At 46.0% G+C, this 19121-nt stretch overlaps 1 protein-coding gene across 1 annotated transcript; it reads left to right on the forward strand.

Annotated features, from left to right (window-relative positions):
- Positions 1-4152: 4152 nt before the first annotated feature.
- Positions 4153-16029, forward strand: LOC136581135 (DNA damage-regulated autophagy modulator protein 1-like). The gene is made up of 6 exons (XM_066582118.1): positions 4153-4214; positions 10935-11002; positions 11090-11232; positions 11616-11750; positions 15440-15526; positions 15910-16029. The coding sequence occupies exons 1-6, from the start codon at positions 4153-4155 to the stop codon at positions 16027-16029; spliced, it is 615 nt and encodes a 204-aa protein (XP_066438215.1).
- The last annotated feature ends 3092 nt before the right edge of the window (positions 16030-19121 follow it).

Raw genomic sequence — 19121 nt, forward strand, 5'->3', positions numbered from 1 at the left:
ACTTTTCATTACACTAAAAAAATATTTTCTGAAATAATACCCCTTTAAATGTCAGCAGAATGGATACCAAGAACATAGCGGAAGTATGAGGCCCCCTTCAGGTGCAATTGCGTATGCTTCTGCGTGCAGAAAGTCGGCCGGGGAACCGCAGCTATTAAAGCTGATAGGTTTCAATGGGTTCAGTCACAGGGGCCAATTTTCTGAATGCATTTTCACCGCCTGCAAAAATACGCCACATATTTTGGCAGGCATTTGCGCTCCTTAGGTTCCATAATAGTCTATGGTACACGCAAATGTGTCCTTGTCCCGAACAAAATTGCGCTATTCACAGTGCAATTTCGCGGAGTTAATCAAGAACACTGGGGACTAATTTATCTGGCCCGCCTACTCATTAGAATGCCCCGTCTGTTCGAACATAGCGCGGTGCCTCCCGCACCGATGTGAACTGGGCCAGCAGCGGGGCAAACATCAGGAGGAGCGTGTATCCACTCAGCAGAGGATCGGGCTTCATTCAGAGAGCAATCACCTTCTCCTCTTGTGAATGTGATTACACCTGCACACGTGTGAATGAGGCCCGAGTCAGATATTACGTTGTCTCTGGATGTAACTCACATGTGTGCGGATCATTGCACTATTCATTTCACAGAAATCTAAGTTTCCGGAGTGTTTCTACACGTGGTGCCATTGTGGATGCAGCATGGTTTAGGTATGGGTACGGGTACAGATACAGATAGGGGGGGGGGGGGCACCTCACCTTTTGCATCCGGGCCCCTGAGCCTTTAGTTACGCCCCTGCTGGATGGAGAGGTTGGCGATCCTCAACTTGCTACATATGGTGGAGGATGCGCAGGCCAATGTAATGGTGTACGAAGCTGCAGAGTGCAAGCCGCGTGTAAAGGGAATGTCTGCAGTGGATGGCGTGTACAGTAGGTAAAAGCCAACTATGCAGCAGGAAGCAGGTACAGACCGGCACAACCAACCAGTAGGGGGTGACAAGTACAACAATACAGCCAGATAAAGAGACCTCAACCAAATGCACCAACCAAAAACTACCCTGCAGAGTTCCTTAACCCCTTCCCACCCTATGACGTAAGGGTACGTCATGGCAGGCCGGTACTTCGCGCAACATGTCGTACCCTTACGTCATCGGGATAGCGCGAGATCATGACTGACCTCGCGCTACCCCGCAGCGGGAGCCGGCTGTGAGTCACAGCCGTCGTCCCGCTGCAGCAGCGGGGGGGCATCGGAGATGAGCCCCCCTCCCCCCCCCCCCCCCCCCCCCCGCTGTTAACCCCTTCCCTGCCACGATCTAAGTAGATCGTGGCAGGGAAAGAGTGCTTTTTCTAATATTAGCATAAAAAAAAGGTTAAAAAAAAATTTAAACCCCACATATTTGGTATTGACGCGTCCGTGACGACGTGTACAAAAAGTTGAACATACTTTTTATTTTGTACGGCAAAAAGCCTAAAAAAAACGCTAAAAAAAACAGAGGCAAAATGCAAATTTTTAGCATTTTGCCTTCCAAAAAATGCAATAAAAGTGATCAAAAAAGCCGTACATTCCCCAAAATGGTGCCAATAAAAACTACAGCTCATCTCGCAAAAAATAAGCCCTCATAGAGCTCCGTACATAGAAACAGGACTTTAAATGCAGCTATAGAGAAAAAAAAAAACATTTCCAAAAAAAAGGGTTTTTATATTTTATTGCAAAAAAGTGTAAAAACCTAAAAAAAAATATAAGAATTTTGGTATCGTTGTAACCGTAAAGACCCGCAGAAAAAATTTAGTGCGTCATCATGCTCCCTGATTAGCGCTGTAAAAAAAATCTATGGCAGAATTGATGCGTTTTCTCTCCCTGTTATCATAAAAAAAATAATAAAAGTTTTACGATATAGTCTATGTACCCAAAAGTGGCACCGATAAAAACTACAGCTCGCCACGCAAAAAACAAGCCCTTATAAGGCCGCGTCTACGGAAAAATAAAAAAGTTATGGCTTTTGAAAAAGGGAGATGGAAAAATACCAAAAATCGCTTGGTCCTCAACGCCAAAATAGGCCGTGTCATTAAGGGGTTAAAAAACTGTGTGCAAGTGCACCTAGAAGAATTGATGCTGTTTTGAAGGAAAAGGTCGGTGACACCAAATATTGATATCATTTAGATTTCTTTCTTCAGTCACTTTGCATTTTGTTAATTGATAAAAATAAACTTTAACCCTTCTGTTTTTGAAAGCATTCCTACTTCTGTAACCAAAACCCTTATGGATGGACGGGGATTATTGTGTTGTATGGCGATAGTTCCAGATTATAGGGATAGTAGGTGTAGCTGGCACTGCTGTGTGGGCAGCACATGGAGGTTGGTAGCCAAGAAGCCCGTTACACCCCGTCCACATGTTCAGGATAGGATGAGGATTTCATGAATTCTGCACTGAAATCCTCCACAAATCCACTAATGGTCCCACCCAATGCAGGGGGATGAGGGCTAGTGACCCCATTCACATTCTCCACACAGACAGGCGATGGATTAGCCCCATTCAATGAGGATATTAATTAATCATTTTGTAAATCCATGGGCACATTAGAAACAAATCAAAGGCAGAGACCGGAGTGTCATCCTAAGGCCTCGTGTCCACGGCATAAATGGATTTACAAAATCTGTGCGGGTCTCCCGCACGTGCGATCCGCGCCCATAGGGAAACATTAGGCACCCGAAGGTAATTAAATACCTGTTATTCTTCACTGGCGTGCAGAAAACAACCCAGCATGCTCCATTTTTATGCGGTTGTCCAGCATAGACGGCTCCCGCTGCTTCTGTTAAAGCCAATGGAAGCTGTCCGGATCCGCGGCACAGATGCAGCTGTTACTGTGTTCGTGCCGCGGACTGTGGGAGAGCAGAAGTTTAAAAAAAGGCACAGCGCCTGTGCGCAGCACATTGCCAACGCCCTGAGTACATCTGCCATGCAGATGAAAGAAGATCCGGCAGCCACAGAGCAGAGCCCCGCAGCGTCCGGACAGGGGAGCAAAATGTATTTTTTGGCCTCATGTCTGCGGAGCGGGTGAAATCCGCTGCAGGGTTCTGCACGGAGAAAGACCGTGCGGGCCCGTGGACATGAGGCCGAAGATATTGACGGTGGATCCTTCAGGCTTCTGTAGCCAATTGCGTGATGTGCGGGCATACTGTGAACATCCCCCCATTGTGTGTGGGAGGGCTACTATGCTATTGTGTAGTTGGCACTATTACCATTCAGACATTGCTTTATCGCTGGCACATCATTATCCGACTATCGGCCCCCGCCGGCAGCGTCTTCACTCTTTACATCAGCTCAGCCTGGTTTCTACATGCAAGCCCTGTATTATCTGTATCAGTATTGTATGGTATGGCAGTATTGTCTCATTCACCTGAGTAGGACATCGCTACAATATCCTGCATCGCTGTTACTAACAGTGCAGCATTTGCAGATACGGACCGGTCTAGAGACGGATTTGTTTCATAGAGACCAGATAACACAATGTGAGGAAAGCCTTACAGATCCGAGTATACATGTACCGACCAAATCAGTCATTACATAGCGACTAACTGAAACAGTGTGAATGAGGGTCCTGCTCACAAGAGCTTACAATCTAGGAGGAAATAGGGGTGACGATGTAAAAATGAATAGATTATTCTTTAGAATAACAGCGGTGATGAACTTTGTATTAGTAATGATGTAAAACGATCCACAGGGTCTCCCGGAATAGACAAAGTGGGAACCAGGATTTTCCAATATGTTTCAGTTCTGGTTACTGTTACTTGTTCTGTAGAAATGGCTTCTAAGTAACAATCTGATTTCAGATACAAGAGTTATTCCAGCTGCAGTCAAAGTTACAATCCTGCCCTTTAACCTTTGTCATTATGACATAATCATTGTGACATCATCAGCTGTACTATTGTGACATCATCAGCTGTACTATTGTGACATCATCAGCTGTACTATTGTGACATCATCGATGGAAGCCTATAAAACCGCAGGACACGGCCGCGCTGTTCACTTACTCTCTGAGATTTCAGTTAGTTTGATATTTGATTGCTGTAGTGATATTCTTTAAACACTCAGTATGCCGAGCCCAGGCCTAGCGATTGTACCATGTCTATGGGCAGGATGGACCTTCTTAGGTGTGATGATAACCTACACCATAGCCATCATTGAAGGTCATTATAACACTCCACTGCTAAGTATCAGGTAAGAGACAATTTAGGGCAGCAGATACATGGCTGTTATATAAGGAAGCAGTTATATCTACAGAATATCGAGGAGACTCGAGGACTGAAGGAATTTGGTCTATTTTTCTCTTCTCACATTCTGAAGATCATAACTTTTTTAGGTTGGGATAGCATTATGTGGGGTATATCGTTATTCAGGGGGCGCAGTGTGGGGCATGTTTTAGTCAAGAGGCACAGCTTGAGGCATGTTGGGGCATGTTTTATTTTCAATGGTGCTTTAGCCTCTGTCATCGTGACATCATCAGTTGATAGTCTGATGACATCATAAATGAGATCCTACATACCATACATACATTTCAGAGAGTGTGTAACTTCATTGCTATAGTGGTATTAATTAACCGCTATGTTGAGCCCAGGTTTGGCCGTTGTGCCATGTCTGTGGACAGTATGGACCTTCTTAGGTGTGATTATAATTTACACCAGGACCATCACTGGAGGTCATTATAACACTCCACTGCTATGTATCAGGTAAGAGACAATGTAGAGCTAAGGCTGCATTCACACTAACGTATATCGGCTCGGTTTTCACACCGAGCCGATATACGTCGTCCTTATCTGCAGAGGGGGGAGGATGGAAGAGCCAGGAGCAGGAACAGAGCTCCCGCCCCCTCTCTGCCTCCTCTCCGCCCCTCTGCACTATTTGCAATGGGGAGAGGCGGGACAAGGGCTGGGCTAATTATCGAAATGTAGCCCCGCCCCGTCCCACCTCTCCCCATTGCAAATAGTGCAGAGGGGCGGAGAGGAGGCAGAGAGGGGGTGGGAGCTCTTAGGGTGAATGCACCCTAAGACTGTATTTACACAGGCGATGCGAGTTGCTACCGAGATTCTTGAGCGTTGCACAGTCCATGGACACTCCGTCTGTGTGTTGGCAATGTGTTGGACACTGCAGATTACAAGTCCTATTCTCATGTGAGGCTTGTACAAATAAATGTTGGTTCTTTTCTGCGTGAGTTCCATTCATATCTCAATCTGATGGAACTCCAATGGGAATATCACCCGTGTAAATACAGCCTTAGGGCTCAGTCACACGGGCGCATTGGCGCCCCTGTTACTGCAGGTAGCAGACGGCCGTACCTGAAGACTAACGTCTCTCTGCAGCGCCGGAGGAAAGAACATTAGAGATGAGCGAACGTACTCGTTCAGGGCGATTTCGCAATCGAGCACCGCTTTTTTCGAGTAACTGACTACTCGGGCGAAGAGATTCAGGGGGGCGCCGGGGGGCGGCGTGGTGGAGCGGGGGGTAGCAGAGGGGAGTGGGGGGGGGGGGGGAGAGAGAGAGAGCTCCCCCTGTTCCCCACTGCTACTCCCCGCTCCACCACGCCGCCCCCGGCGCCCCCCGAATCTTTTCGCCCGAGTAGTCAGTTACTCGAAAAAAGCAGTGCTCGATTGCGAAATCGCCCTAAACAAGTACATTCGCTCATCTCTAAAGAACATGTGACCGGCAGTATGGACCTTGCTAGGTGTCATTGTAATGTACACCATACCCATGATTGGAGGTCATTATAACACCACTGCGAAGTATCAGGTAAGACCATTTAGGGTGTGTTTATAGGAGTGATTTTCATGCACGATTTTTATACGTTGCGAAATGCACAGAAATTGCATGTGAATAAAAGCCATTATTTTAAAAGGGCATATTTGCATGTAAGATCGCACCATATCCTACTTTTGGGCGATTTTTTTCAGGAATTTCTCAAATTATCATTAATAGGAATAATTTGCTGCGGGAGGCAAAACAAAACCAAAACAAAACCAACCAAAAAATAAATAAATAAATAATCGCATTGCACGCGCATGTAGATGGGATTTTCACGCGGGCGAAAGACAATTTTCTATTTTTACTTTTGAAACAATATTCAAATTTCACGCACATAAAAAAGGCACATAAAATCGCATGTGCAGTGATGATGCATTCGCAGGAACAATTGCAGATTGACCAGTGAGTTTCTCGAAACAATATCATACTTGGCCACGTAAATGCGGTCTTAGAAACAGTTTAGAGACAAATGCAGTGTTAGCTATGGATAGTCTTGGATATAGCCTCCAAGCGCCATAGCAACCCATTGGGACCTCGCGATCACATTGCAGGGGGCCGATGGGTGACAGAGGTTGAGGTCGCGTGTAAAGGGTTAAACACGGGGGATTTGTGTTTTTTTCAGTTCCCGGTGTTAGAGCAAGTACCTGTGTGTCATCTGACGACCGAGCACCCGCACCAAACTTCTAATGCAGTGCCGTCAAAAGACAGCGCTGTAGACTAAAGCCCGTTAACAGTAACTGTCAAAAGACATATGGGCGGCCGTTAAAGGGTTAAATGTGAGAGAAAAATAGGCACCAGAGATGAATGGTAATACTGATAATAATTATAATTAGTTAATTATTATTAGTTAATAGTTATAAAATCCTGCATTCCTTGACTTTCTCTATTTTTAGAGTTCTGTGGCAATGTAGACTCAGCTCCCCATAGATAGGAGTTATTCCCGCCTCATGTATACTTGCCTTGGCACAGAACTCTATACCAGCAAAGTGCCCCCCCTCCCCCCGTGAGAATAATGCATATACTCACCCAGTGAAAATGCTGCATATGCCATGTGAATGAGCCCTAATGACCACAGTCCATTAATAAGGAAATACCTGTCCATGGCTTATGGGAATCAAAACCAGTTTATATAAACTCTACTAATCCGGTCTCCGATATCCAGGATCTATTCTGGAGAATGTCCCCATAGTCGCTAGCACATAAGCCATCGAGCCCCAAAAATGTCACTACTGTTAGAATTAATAATGCTTCATTCCTCGCTAGACTCATGCAGGGGCGTACATAGAAATCATGGGGCCTTGTAGCAAGAATTAGAACGCCCCCCTCCCCCCCACCCCTAATAATATATATTTAGTAATCTAGTTAATTTGACATAATGTTTGTTAATATTATGTGTATTCTCTGGTTATCACAGGCCGTTTGTTTCCCCACTGAGGATTCCTGGCGGCCCGTCCACTGTGATGTGACTTCAGTACTGCAAAGCAACTGATCCACCATATTCACCAGAGAGAAGAAAGAGAAGAATAAACACAAAGAGAACATAAAAATGCCATATAGATGTGGTCTTTGGAAGATTTGAACCTAGAACCCCAGCCCTGTAAGGCGGCAGTGCTAACGCCTGAGCCAATAAACTCGTTCTGTCTCCTCTTGAGGTGGAGAATAATAAGAAATACAAACTGAACCTAAAAACTCCATTCAGATGTTGGCCTTGGACAGATATGAAATATGGAACAAGAAAGTTGCCCTAGGGCAATGATGGCGAACCTTTTAGAGACCAAGTGCCCAAACTGCAACCTAAAACCTGCTTATTTATCGCAAAGTGCCAACACGTCAGGGGGGCGGGGCTTATCGCGATGTAGGATTTTACCTCCGTCGTTATAAAAAGGACAGGGCCGCTTCAAAATAGACAGGCTGGGGATTTTGACTTCTTTTTGGATGTGGAAATGCTGTGGAATTTGCCATGGAAATTTCCGCTGAGGACATTCTGCAGCATTTCCACCACATGTAAACATACCCCAGTAGTAATAGTGACCTCCACCGTGGCCTCAGCAGAAATAGTGTCCCTTACAGAGGCCTCAGCAGTAATAGTGACCACCTCAGTAGTCATAGTAACCTTCACAGTGGCCTCAGTAATAATAGTGACCCCCACAGTGGCTTCATTAGTAATAGTGTCCCCTACAGTGGCCTCAGTAGCAATGGCGACCCTAACAGTGGCTCCAGTAGTTATAGTGTCTCCCACGGTGGCCTCAGTAGTAATAGTGACCCCCACAGCGGCCCCAGTAGTAATAGTGACCCACACAGGGGCTTTAATAGTAATAGTGATGCCCACAGTGGTCTCAGCAGTAATAGTGACCCCACAGCGGCCCCAGTAGTAATAGTGACCCCCACAGTGGCCTCAGCAGTAATAGTGACCACACAGCGGTCCCACTAGTAATAGTGACCCCCACAGCAACCCCAGTAGTATTAATGACTTCCACAGTGGCCCCAGTAGTAATAGTTACACCCACACTGGCCCCAGTAGTAGTTACACCCACAGTGGCCCCAGTAGTAATAGTATTACTACTGGGTCTGATATAGGGGACACTATTACTAATAGTATCCCCTATATCAGCCCCAGTAATAATAGTGCCCCCCTGAGACCCATATATTTACTTCCCCCTCCTTGTAAAAGCGCCCCTACTTGGCACTGCTGCTATCAGAATGTACATCCAGACGCTTCCTCCCCTCTGCTGTCGCAGAATTAAGGAGGAGAGGTCAGGTGAGAAGGATCCCAGCTGCACAGTGACATCATAGTGTGCACCTGGGAACAGTGGCACTAATAGCGCCATTGAGCGATTACCACTACTGTTGTGATCAGCTATTGGCACGCCTGCCAGCAGAGATGGATTCGCCACCACGGCCCTAGGGCAACAAAAAGTCTTAAAGATTATGACCCCATCTCATTAAAACTTAACCTTTATTTATAATAAAAACAGACTTGGAAAATTACAGAGTTATTGCATACCCAGTGATGAATAAATGGTAATAACACCCCAAATCAGCAACTGCCTATATATCCGTCTCACATTCCTTATATGAGCTGCATTTCCGCCATGTGTAAACATCTCCTAAGTTAGCTTGAGGTATGCTGCCACATGCAGAATGGCCTAATAATAATATAAATAGTGTCTCCTATATCAGCCACAGCAATAATAGTGAACCCCACAGCAGCCACAATAGCATTAGCACTCACCTATACCAGCCACAGCAATAATAATAACCCCCACAGTAATCCAATAGTATTAGCGTTCTCCCCCTTACCAGCCCCAACAATAATAGTTACCCCCACAGTGGTCCAATAGTATTAGTGCTCCCCTATCCGAGCCCCAGCATAATAGTGCCCCCACAGTAGCCTCAGTAATTAGTGCTCCCCTATACCAACCGCAGCAATAATAGTGACCCCCACAGTAGCCTCAGTAATTATAGTGCTCCCCTATACCAACCGCAGCAATAATAGTGACCCCCACAGTAGCCTCAGTAATTATAGTGCTCCCCTATACCAACCGCAGCAATAATAGTGACCCCCACAGTAGCCTCAGTAATTATAGTGCTCCCCTATACCAACCGCAGCAATAATAGTGACCCCCACAGTAGCCTCAGTAATTATAGTGCTCCCCTATACCAACCGCAGCAATAATAGTGTCCCCCACAGTGGCCTCCGTAGTGTTGACACTCCCCTATACCTACCCCAGCAATAACAGTAACTCCCCACAGCAGCCATAATTGCATTAGCACTCACCTATACCAGCCCCAGCAATAATAGTGACCCCCACAGTGGTCCAATAGTATTAGTGCTCCCCTATCTGAGTCCCAACATAATAGTGACCCCCACAGTGGCATCTATAGTATTAGTGCTCCTCTATACCAGCCCCAGCAATAATAGTGACCCCCCACAGTAGCCTCAGTAATTATAGTGCTCCCCTATACCAACCGCAGCAATAATAGTAACCCCCATGTGGCCTCCGTAGTGTTGACATTCCCCTATACCAGCCCAGCAATAAAAGTGACCCCCACAGTGCAGTGGTCCAATAGTATTAGTGCTCCCCTATCAGAGCCCCAGCATAATAGTGACCCCCACAGCGGCACCTCTACTATTAGTGCTCCCCTATATCCGCCCCAGCAATACCCCCACAATGGTCCAATAGCATTAGTGCTCCCCTATATGAGCCTCAGCATAATAGTGACCCCCACAGTAGCCTCAGTAATTATAGTGCTTACCTATACCAACCCAAGCAAAAATAGTGACCCCCCCCCCCCCCCACAGTGGCACCTGTTGTATTGGTGCTTCCCTATACCTGCCCCAGCCATAATAGTGACCCCCCCAGTGGCCTGAGTAGTATTAGTACTCCCCAATACTAGCCCCAGCATAATAGTCACCCCCACAGTGGACCAGCAGTAATAGCACTCCCCTATATCAGCCACAGCTATAATAGTGATCCCCACAGTATCCCCAATAGTAATAGCGGGTTCTTGAACACAGGATCCTGCACTAACACTTTCCCTATAGCAGCAGCAGCACCTTCCCTGATCTCTGCCAGCGTGTGTCTAAGGCGAGCCGCGGGCGGGACAGCTTTAAATACTCGGCGATCACTTGATCTCGCCAGCCACTCACTGCAAGGGGGGTGGGATAGGGCTGGCACGTCACAGGCGGAAGTGGTAATGCCTTCCCTGCATGTCTATTGGCTAGAAAATGGAGCTAAACATGCAGGGAAGGAAATGGAATTGAGTCGAGTACCGCGTGGTGTTTGTCTCGAGTAACGAGCATCTCGAGTACCCTAATACTCGAACGAGCATCAAGCTTGGATGAGTGTGCTCACTCATCTCTACCGTCTATGTATATTGTTATACGTGGCTGCAATGAGGGAGAAGTTGCAACCGCACAATTTTTTTTTTTCACCAGAAGCATTAATTAATCTCAATCCAGCCCTGAGTATAGACATAGAGGGACAGAGAATATTGTGTTGGGGGGCTTGTTGTCTGCCGTTAGTATTCCTTAATATTTGTAGACCTCCTGACATATTACCTGTGTTAGTTTGAGTTCTTGTGACCTGCACATACAGTGTAGCTTTACTAATGTTACATATGTGTTTTATATCTTCTCAGTGAGATCGGAGCAAAACAACCTGCATCCTTGGTATTCATTATAGTGTTCACCATCTCTCATTTACTCGGTAAGTGACATAAATTATACTTCTATTCATATATTAGCTATAATTTCTATCTAGCTATTTCTTATTATGTCTGTTTTTGTATTTCAGAGGCTGCCATCACTTATATCATCTACAAATTGATGGAGCTCAAAACAACGGATAAAGAACTGAGTAACCCAAACTGGAGGAGGATCCTGCTAGCACTCGGCTGGACATCATGCATAGGCAGCATAATAGCCCTTTACATTCAGGTTTGTACATATAGTAACTGCAAAAAGACTACAATATAGAATAAAGGCCCAAATGCAAACGTAACCCATCGTGGTGTAACTCCATCGCCGGCATTGCAGGGTCGTGTATTGTCAGACAATGCCTACAAATCCTGAGACAGAGGCAGGAGGGGTCTGCGCTCATCAATGTCCCCTCCACATGTGGAGCTTGAGAGTTGGCGTTAGACCGGATGCTTTGGGCCACAATGACACACAAGATCAAGTATCAGCATACAGAGAATATAATAACCTGATAGAGAATATGAGGAATAGTGATACATCTGCTGCTGGTTGATAAGGATATGGGGGCTTGTGTGATGTGTGATGATATCTAATACATTAATGATGTGTCTGCTTCATTCCAGGATAAATCAGTGTCTGACTACATGCATACAGCACTGTTTTTTGTTGCGGGGCTGAATAACATCTTCCAGGCCATTCCGTTTTATGAAGTGTCAACAGACAGTACACAGAACCGAGCAACTAAGATAGTTATATCTGTGATTTTGTTCATCATTGGCATTACAAGTATCCTTTTCAAGTGACAATTCAATATGGGGTTAAAGTAAAATTGAATTAAAAAGTTCTAGTAAAGAGGGCAAGGGAAGCCGTCTGCGTGAGAGAGAGAAGGCGCCACGGGGAGCCGTCTGCGTGAGAGAGAGAAGGCGCCACGGGGAGCCGTCTGCGTGAGAGAGAGAAGGCGCCACGGGGAGCCGTCTGCGTGAGAGAGAGAAGGCGCCACGGGGAGCCGTCTGCGTGAGAGAGAGAAGGCGCCACGGGGAGCCGTCTGCGTGAGAGAGAGAAGGCGCCACGGGGAGCCGTCTGCGTGAGAGAGAGAAGGTGACATGGAGAGTAGTCTGTAAGAGAGAGAAGGTGCCATGGCGAGCAGTCTCTGTGAGAGAGAGAAGGTGAAATAGTGAGCAGTCTGTGTGAGAGACAAGGTGAAATAGTGAGCAGTCTGTGTGAGAGACAAGGTGAAATAGTGAGCAGTCTGTGTGAGAGACAAGGTGAAATAGTGAGCAGTCTGTGTGAGAGACAAGGTGAAATAGTGAGCAGTCTGTGTGAGAGACAAGGTGACAGTGAGCAGTCTGTGTGAGAGACAAGGTGACAGTGAGCAGTCTGTGTGAGAGACAAGGTGACAGTGAGCAGTCTGTGTGAGAGACAAGGTGACAGTGAGCAGTCTGTGTGAGAGACAAGGTGACAGTGAGCAGTCTGTGTGAGAGACAAGGTGACAGTGAGCAGTCTGTGTGAGAGACAAGGTGACAGTGAGCAGTCTGTGTGAGAGACAAGGTGACAGTGAGCAGTCTGTGTGAGAGACAAGGTGACAGTGAGCAGTCTGTGTGAGAGACAAGGTGACAGTGAGCAGTCTGTGTGAGAGACAAGGTGACAGTGAGCAGTCTGTGTGAGAGACAAGGTGACAGTGAGCAGTCTGTGTGAGAGACAAGGTGACAGTGAGCAGTCTGTGTGAGAGACAAGGTGACAGTGAGCAGTCTGTGTGAGAGACAAGGTGACAGTGAGCAGTCTGTGTGAGAGACAAGGTGACAGTGAGCAGTCTGTGTGAGAGACAAGGTGACAGTGAGCAGTCTGTGTGAGAGACAAGGTGACAGTGAGCAGTCTGTGTGAGAGACAAGGTGACAGTGAGCAGTCTGTGTGAGAGACAAGGTGACAGTGAGCAGTCTGTGTGAGAGACAAGGTGACAGTGAGCAGTCTGTGTGAGAGACAAGGTGACAGTGAGCAGTCTGTGTGAGAGACAAGGTGACAGTGAGCAGTCTGTGTGAGAGACAAGGTGACAGTGAGCAGTCTGTGTGAGAGACAAGGTGACAGTGAGCAGTCTGTGTGAGAGACAAGGTGACAGTGAGCAGTCTGTGTGAGAGACAAGGTGACAGTGAGCAGTCTGTGTGAGAGACAAGGTGACAGTGAGCAGTCTGTGTGAGAGACAAGGTGACAGTGAGCAGTCTGTGTGAGAGACAAGGTGACAGTGAGCAGTCTGTGTGAGAGACAAGGTGACAGTGAGCAGTCTGTGTGAGAGACAAGGTGACAGTGAGCAGTCTGTGTGAGAGACAAGGTGACAGTGAGCAGTCTGTGTGAGAGACAAGGTGACAGTGAGCAGTCTGTGTGAGAGACAAGGTGACAGTGAGCAGTCTGTGTGAGAGACAAGGTGACAGTGAGCAGTCTGTGTGAGAGACAAGGTGACAGTGAGCAGTCTGTGTGAGAGACAAGGTGACAGAGTGAGCAGTCTGTGTGAGAGACAAGGTGACAGAGTGAGCAGTCTGTGTGAGAGACAAGGTGACAGAGTGAGCAGTCTGTGTGAGAGACAAGGTGACAGAGTGAGCAGTCTGTGTGAGAGACAAGGTGACAGAGTGAGCAGTCTGTGTGAGAGACAAGGTGACAGAGTGAGCAGTCTGTGTGAGAGACAAGGTGACAGAGTGAGCAGTCTGTGTGAGAGACAAGGTGACAGAGTGAGCAGTCTGTGTGAGAGACAAGGTGACAGAGTGAGCAGTCTGTGTGAGAGACAAGGTGACAGAGTGAGCAGTCTGTGTGAGAGACAAGGTGACAGAGTGAGCAGTCTGTGTGAGAGACAAGGTGACAGAGTGAGCAGTCTGTGTGAGAGACAAGGTGACAGTGAGCAGTCTGTGTGAGAGACAAGGTGACAGTGAGCAGTCTGTGTGAGAGACAAGGTGACAGTGAGCAGTCTGTGTGAGAGACAAGGTGACAGTGAGCAGTCTGTGTGAGAGACAAGGTGACAGTGAGCAGTCTGTGTGAGAGACAAGGTGACAGTGAGCAGTCTGTGTGAGAGACAAGGTGACAGTGAGCAGTCTGTGTGAGAGACAAGGTGACAGTGAGCAGTCTGTGTGAGAGACAAGGTGACAGTGAGCAGTCTGTGTGAGAGACAAGGTGACAGTGAGCAGTCTGTGTGAGAGACAAGGTGACAGTGAGCAGTCTGTGTGAGAGACAAGGTGACAGTGAGCAGTCTGTGTGAGAGACAAGGTGACAGTGAGCAGTCTGTGTGAGAGACAAGGTGACAGTGAGCAGTCTGTGTGAGAGACAAGGTGACAGTGAGCAGTCTGTGTGAGAGACAAGGTGACAGTGAGCAGTCTGTGTGAGAGACAAGGTGACAGTGAGCAGTCTGTGTGAGAGACAAGGTGACAGAGTGAGCAGTCTGTGTGAGAGACAAGGTGACAGTGAGCAGTCTGTGTGAGAGACAAGGTGACAGTGAGCAGTCTGTGTGAGAGACAAGGTGACAGTGAGCAGTCTGTGTGAGAGACAAGGTGACAGTGAGCAGTCTGTGTGAGAGACAAGGTGACAGTGAGCAGTCTGTGTGAGAGACAAGGTGACAGTGAGCTATATTGTTCAGTGTGAAACGAAAATATCACTCACTTGCTATGATGACTTTTCCTCATTAGCCCTCTCTGGCTTCCTGTCCTATGTGATGAGTGTCTATTAACTTCTAGATGTCATCAGCAAATTGTTATAAGGTCCATTGTATGAGTTTATTTTCCTATATATATACACACTATCAGCATCAACATTGAATGCAACGGTTATCACTTTGTGCACCACTGAGACGTGTACACAGGTATGTATGTTTTGCCATTTAATCTACACTCCTAGCACCCAACACCCCTCTTCACCCATATCCTGATGCACACTGTATAATAGCGATTCTCTGCTAGCAATGAATGGGAACATTAAAGGGATTGTCCAACTTCTATGTTGTTGCAGGAAGCAGACAGCTCTGTACTTTGTGCAGTGGCTCAGGTTGGTACTGCAGACTTTGTCCTATTGCAGCGAGTGGGACTCGCTGCAATAGTAGTACCACCCTGGTAGAATTTCCCTGCAGTGTCGGGTGTTATTAGAGGGGGAAGAATCCCACATCACACTATATGCAATATATATTCTTGTAGGGTTGTGTAGGGCAGATTTGTAAAGGTAAATCTGCCATGTACAACAGATTTGTCATCAGCCTTTGCTGCTCCATGTAAGGGCGGCGTATCACAGGGATAATAGTTTCCACTATTAGCCAAACTCTTGTGCTGTTTGGAAAGCGGAGTACAGACCTGTAACATGCTGCCCTCACAGGGAAGCAAAGGCTGCTGCCATATCCAAGCGGTGTGCCTCGTCCTCGGATGCCGTTTCTCAGAGGGATCTTATGGGAAATCATGTAATGTAATCTTCTCTATTTTTCTAGGTTTCCACAATAACATCAAACATATTGGAATATGTGTCCCTATTTGGTTCCATCGCGGAACACATGATGCTATATTGCGATTTCCAGGTCAGTAGATTATATCCAGAGCTCGTCTACATAATCCCAGTAAACATAAGATCTTCAGTCGTCCTCTTCTACATAATCGTAGTGCAGGATGAGATGGGAAAAAAAAGGTCTGGCTTTTCCAGAAATAGCGCCCCTCTTACCCATCTGGCCGTGTCTAGTATTGTTGCTTATGCCCATTTAAGTACTGTAAATGGGGCTGAGCTGCAATGCACAACATAGTCCATGGAAATGAGTGGCGCTGCTTTTTTTCTAATCTTGAAAAGCTTGTTTTAGTCTGTTTCTGGGAAAACTGAGTGCATTTTTAGCACAAGTGGAAAACTCAAGTGCTCATCTGAGCTGCATGTAAATGTAGATAACACAGGTTTTTCTTTCTCTTGCAACAGCTTCTAACAATAAAACTCCCAAACAACATCAAGGAGGACTGGATCATCATAAGGGAGGAACTAAATAATGATGACTGTAAGAACAACAAAGAGGCAGATCCAGAAAGAAATACGACCTAGGCTAACCTCCTTGGAAAACATCATCAGGGAAGATCTGTATGAAGAATGAAACAACCATGAAAAGCAACATCCTGAATAAATAAGACCTAGGCTGATCTCCCTGCAAAACATCATCAGGGAAGATCTATATGATGAAGCATGTAACAACAATGAAGAAGAGCCAGATCTGGAGAAAAATACAACCTAGGCTGACCTCCCTGCAAAACATCGTCAGGGAAGATCTGTATGAAGAAAGCAACCATGAAGAGCAACATCCTGAATAAATATAACCTAGGCTGATCTCCCTGCAAAACATCATTGGGGAAGATCTGTATGAAGAGTGCAACAATAACGAAGAGCCAGATCTGGAGAAAAATACAACCCTGGCTGACCTCCCTGCAAAACATCATCAGGAGAGATCTGTATGAAGAGTGCAACGATAATGCAGAGCCAACTCCTGAATAAATAGAACTTTAGGCTGCCCTTCCTGCAAATCATCATCAGGAAAGATCTGTATGAAGAGTGCAACAATAATGCAGAGCCAACTCCTGAATAAATGGAATCTAGGCTGACCTCCCTGCAAATCATCAGGGAAGCTCTGTATGAAGAGTGCAACGATAATGCAGAGCCACATCCTGAATAAATGGAACTTTAAGCTGACCTTCCTGCAAATCATCATCAGGAAAGATCTGTATGAAGAGTGCAACAATAATGCAGAGCCAACTCCTGAATAAATGGAATCTAGGCTGACCTCCCTGCAAATCATCAGGGAAGATCTGTATGAAGAGTGCAACGATAATGCAGAGCCACATCCTGAATAAATAGAACTTTAGGCTGCCCTTCCTGCAAATCATCATCAGGAAAGATCTGTATGAAGAGTGCAACAATAATGCAGAGCCAACTCCTGAATAAATGGAACTTTAAGCTGACCTTCCTGCAAATCATCATCAGGATAGATCTGTATGAAGAGTGCAACAATAATGCAGAGCCAACTCCTGAATAAATGGAATCTAGGCTGACCTCCCTGCAAATCATCAGGGAAGATCTGTATGAAGAGTGCAACGATAATGCAGAGCCACATCCTGAATAAATGGAACTTTAGGCTGACCTTCCTGCAAATCATCATCAGGAAAGATCTGTATGAAGAGTGCAACAATAATGCAGAGCCAACTCCTGAATAAATGGAATCTAGGCTGACCTCCCTGCAAATCATCAGGGAAGATCTATATAAAGAGCGTAACGATAATGCAGCGCCACATCCTGAATAAATGGAACTTTAGGCTGACCTCCCTGCAAAACATTTATGTCACATTCAACCTGGACTGCCGATACAAACTGGATACGGGGAGCAGCCAAGACGGACACGAGAAAGCGCAGCACGGACAGGGGGGCCCTCTGCAGGAAGGTGAAGGTGTCTATATCTACTGTAATGCGTGACGGTGGCACCAACTCCAGGGGAGGATGGAAACCTGGCCTTAACTAGCTGGAAAGCTGACAGAGCCCTACCTAAAGTGGGGACATCGCCTTGATAAAAGGCGGCACATCGATCTTCTTTTTGGGGCCTGAATGTCCCTATCAGGACCCCTGGAGAAATGCACCGACACGCAACAGAAAAGATAAAACAACTAATAACTGGTAAAGACGCAGCAGCTATCTGCGGTAGCAGAACACCCGGCACAAACAGGGAACTGATCAAACTACCAGAGCCAGACACTCAGCACGTCTGAGCAGCAGGACTGCTCAGGGATCACTGGAGAATAATCAGCAACTCCCAGGCAGCAAGAGCTGGATCTTATAGGGAGGTGGGAGAAGCTGATTGGCAGACAGACATGTCAATCACCAGCACACCTCTCAGACACTAGCAGGACTAATTAACCTAGACTAGAAAGCACAGGAGCTGTTAACCCTGGCTTGCTAGACAGAAACAAGGTGTGCTGGCAAATTATTAACTATGTGCTGACTGAGACATTACAATGTATTTATTACTTATATAATTATTTTGTATGAATGTATTCTATATTTTGAATATATATTGTATATAAAGTTTATATATTTGTTATAAAAATAAATTAAATATTATTTATTTCCTGTTTATATTGTATTACTAAAACTATTCTGTAGCGTATATATATGCAATGAAGTTGGACAAAAAGCTAATATTGCGCCACTCATGTCCACTTTTGACTGCTGGTTGCGCACTTTGACCATGTCTTAAAGAAGTGCTATATTGTCCGTCAAGAGCCCTGATGGGCGCACACAAACTGGCGCAACTAACTCACTTACTCTAAGGGCATTAGAACATGCTAGAGCAGAAGTATAAACACTTGTGACTTATATGCCAAATTACATTGATTCCATGTTGTTGTATAAATAACAAAGTAACCATAAGGCAAGTGGTCCTTGGGAGTCGAGAGCGGATGATTCTTTTTTCCATGTTATGATCAACTATGCAAACCCAGTAGACTCCTGACAACTGCTTTTTACTGTTGACACTGAGATGCCAGACTACAACCACCAGAACCAAGATCAGTACATAAATATAGCAGCAGAAGCAAGCTCATAACATAAATAAGGTAGCAGAACCAAGCTCAGTACATAAAAATAGCCAGGCCCAGATGGAATACACCCAAGGGTTCTAAGGGAACTAAGAGACGTGATAGCTAGACCGCTATTTCTTATTTTTATGCAGACTATCAAGACCGGGGTTGTACCACGGGATTGGCGCATTGCCAATGTGGTTCCATACAAAAAGAGGTCCAAAAGAGAGCCTGGTAACTACAGGCCGGTAAGTCTCACTTCAATAATTGGAAAAATATTCAAGGGGTTTCTGAGAGATGCCATCCTATAATACCTCAAGGAGAACAACGGTATAACTCCTCACGAGCATGGGTTCATGAGGGGGCGATCATGTCAGACCAATCTGATCAGTTTCTACGATGAAGTAAGTTCTAGGCTGGACCTGGGAGAGTCTATTGATCTCGTATATCTGGACTTCTCTAAAGCATTTGACACCGTACCGCATAATAGGCTGATATATAAAATGAGGCAGCTAGGTCTGGGTGAAAACGTGTGTATCTGGGTAAAGACCTGCCTCAGAGATAGAAAGCAGAGGG

Source organism: Eleutherodactylus coqui, chromosome 10 (genome assembly GCF_035609145.1).
Source record: "Eleutherodactylus coqui strain aEleCoq1 chromosome 10, aEleCoq1.hap1, whole genome shotgun sequence".
NCBI lineage: Eukaryota > Metazoa > Chordata > Amphibia > Anura > Eleutherodactylidae > Eleutherodactylus > Eleutherodactylus coqui.

Bases quoted from the DNA above. Each gene is read 5' to 3' on its own strand.
- LOC136581135 (XM_066582118.1), top strand. From the start codon at position 4,153: ATGATAACCTACACCATAGCCATCATTGAAGGTCATTATAACACTCCA. The intron at 4,215-10,934 runs GTAAGAGACAAT...ATATCTTCTCAG, and splicing joins ACTCCACTGCTAAGTATCAG to TGAGATCGGAGCAAAACAAC. The intron at 11,233-11,615 runs GTTTGTACATAT...GCTTCATTCCAG, and splicing joins TAATAGCCCTTTACATTCAG to GATAAATCAGTGTCTGACTA.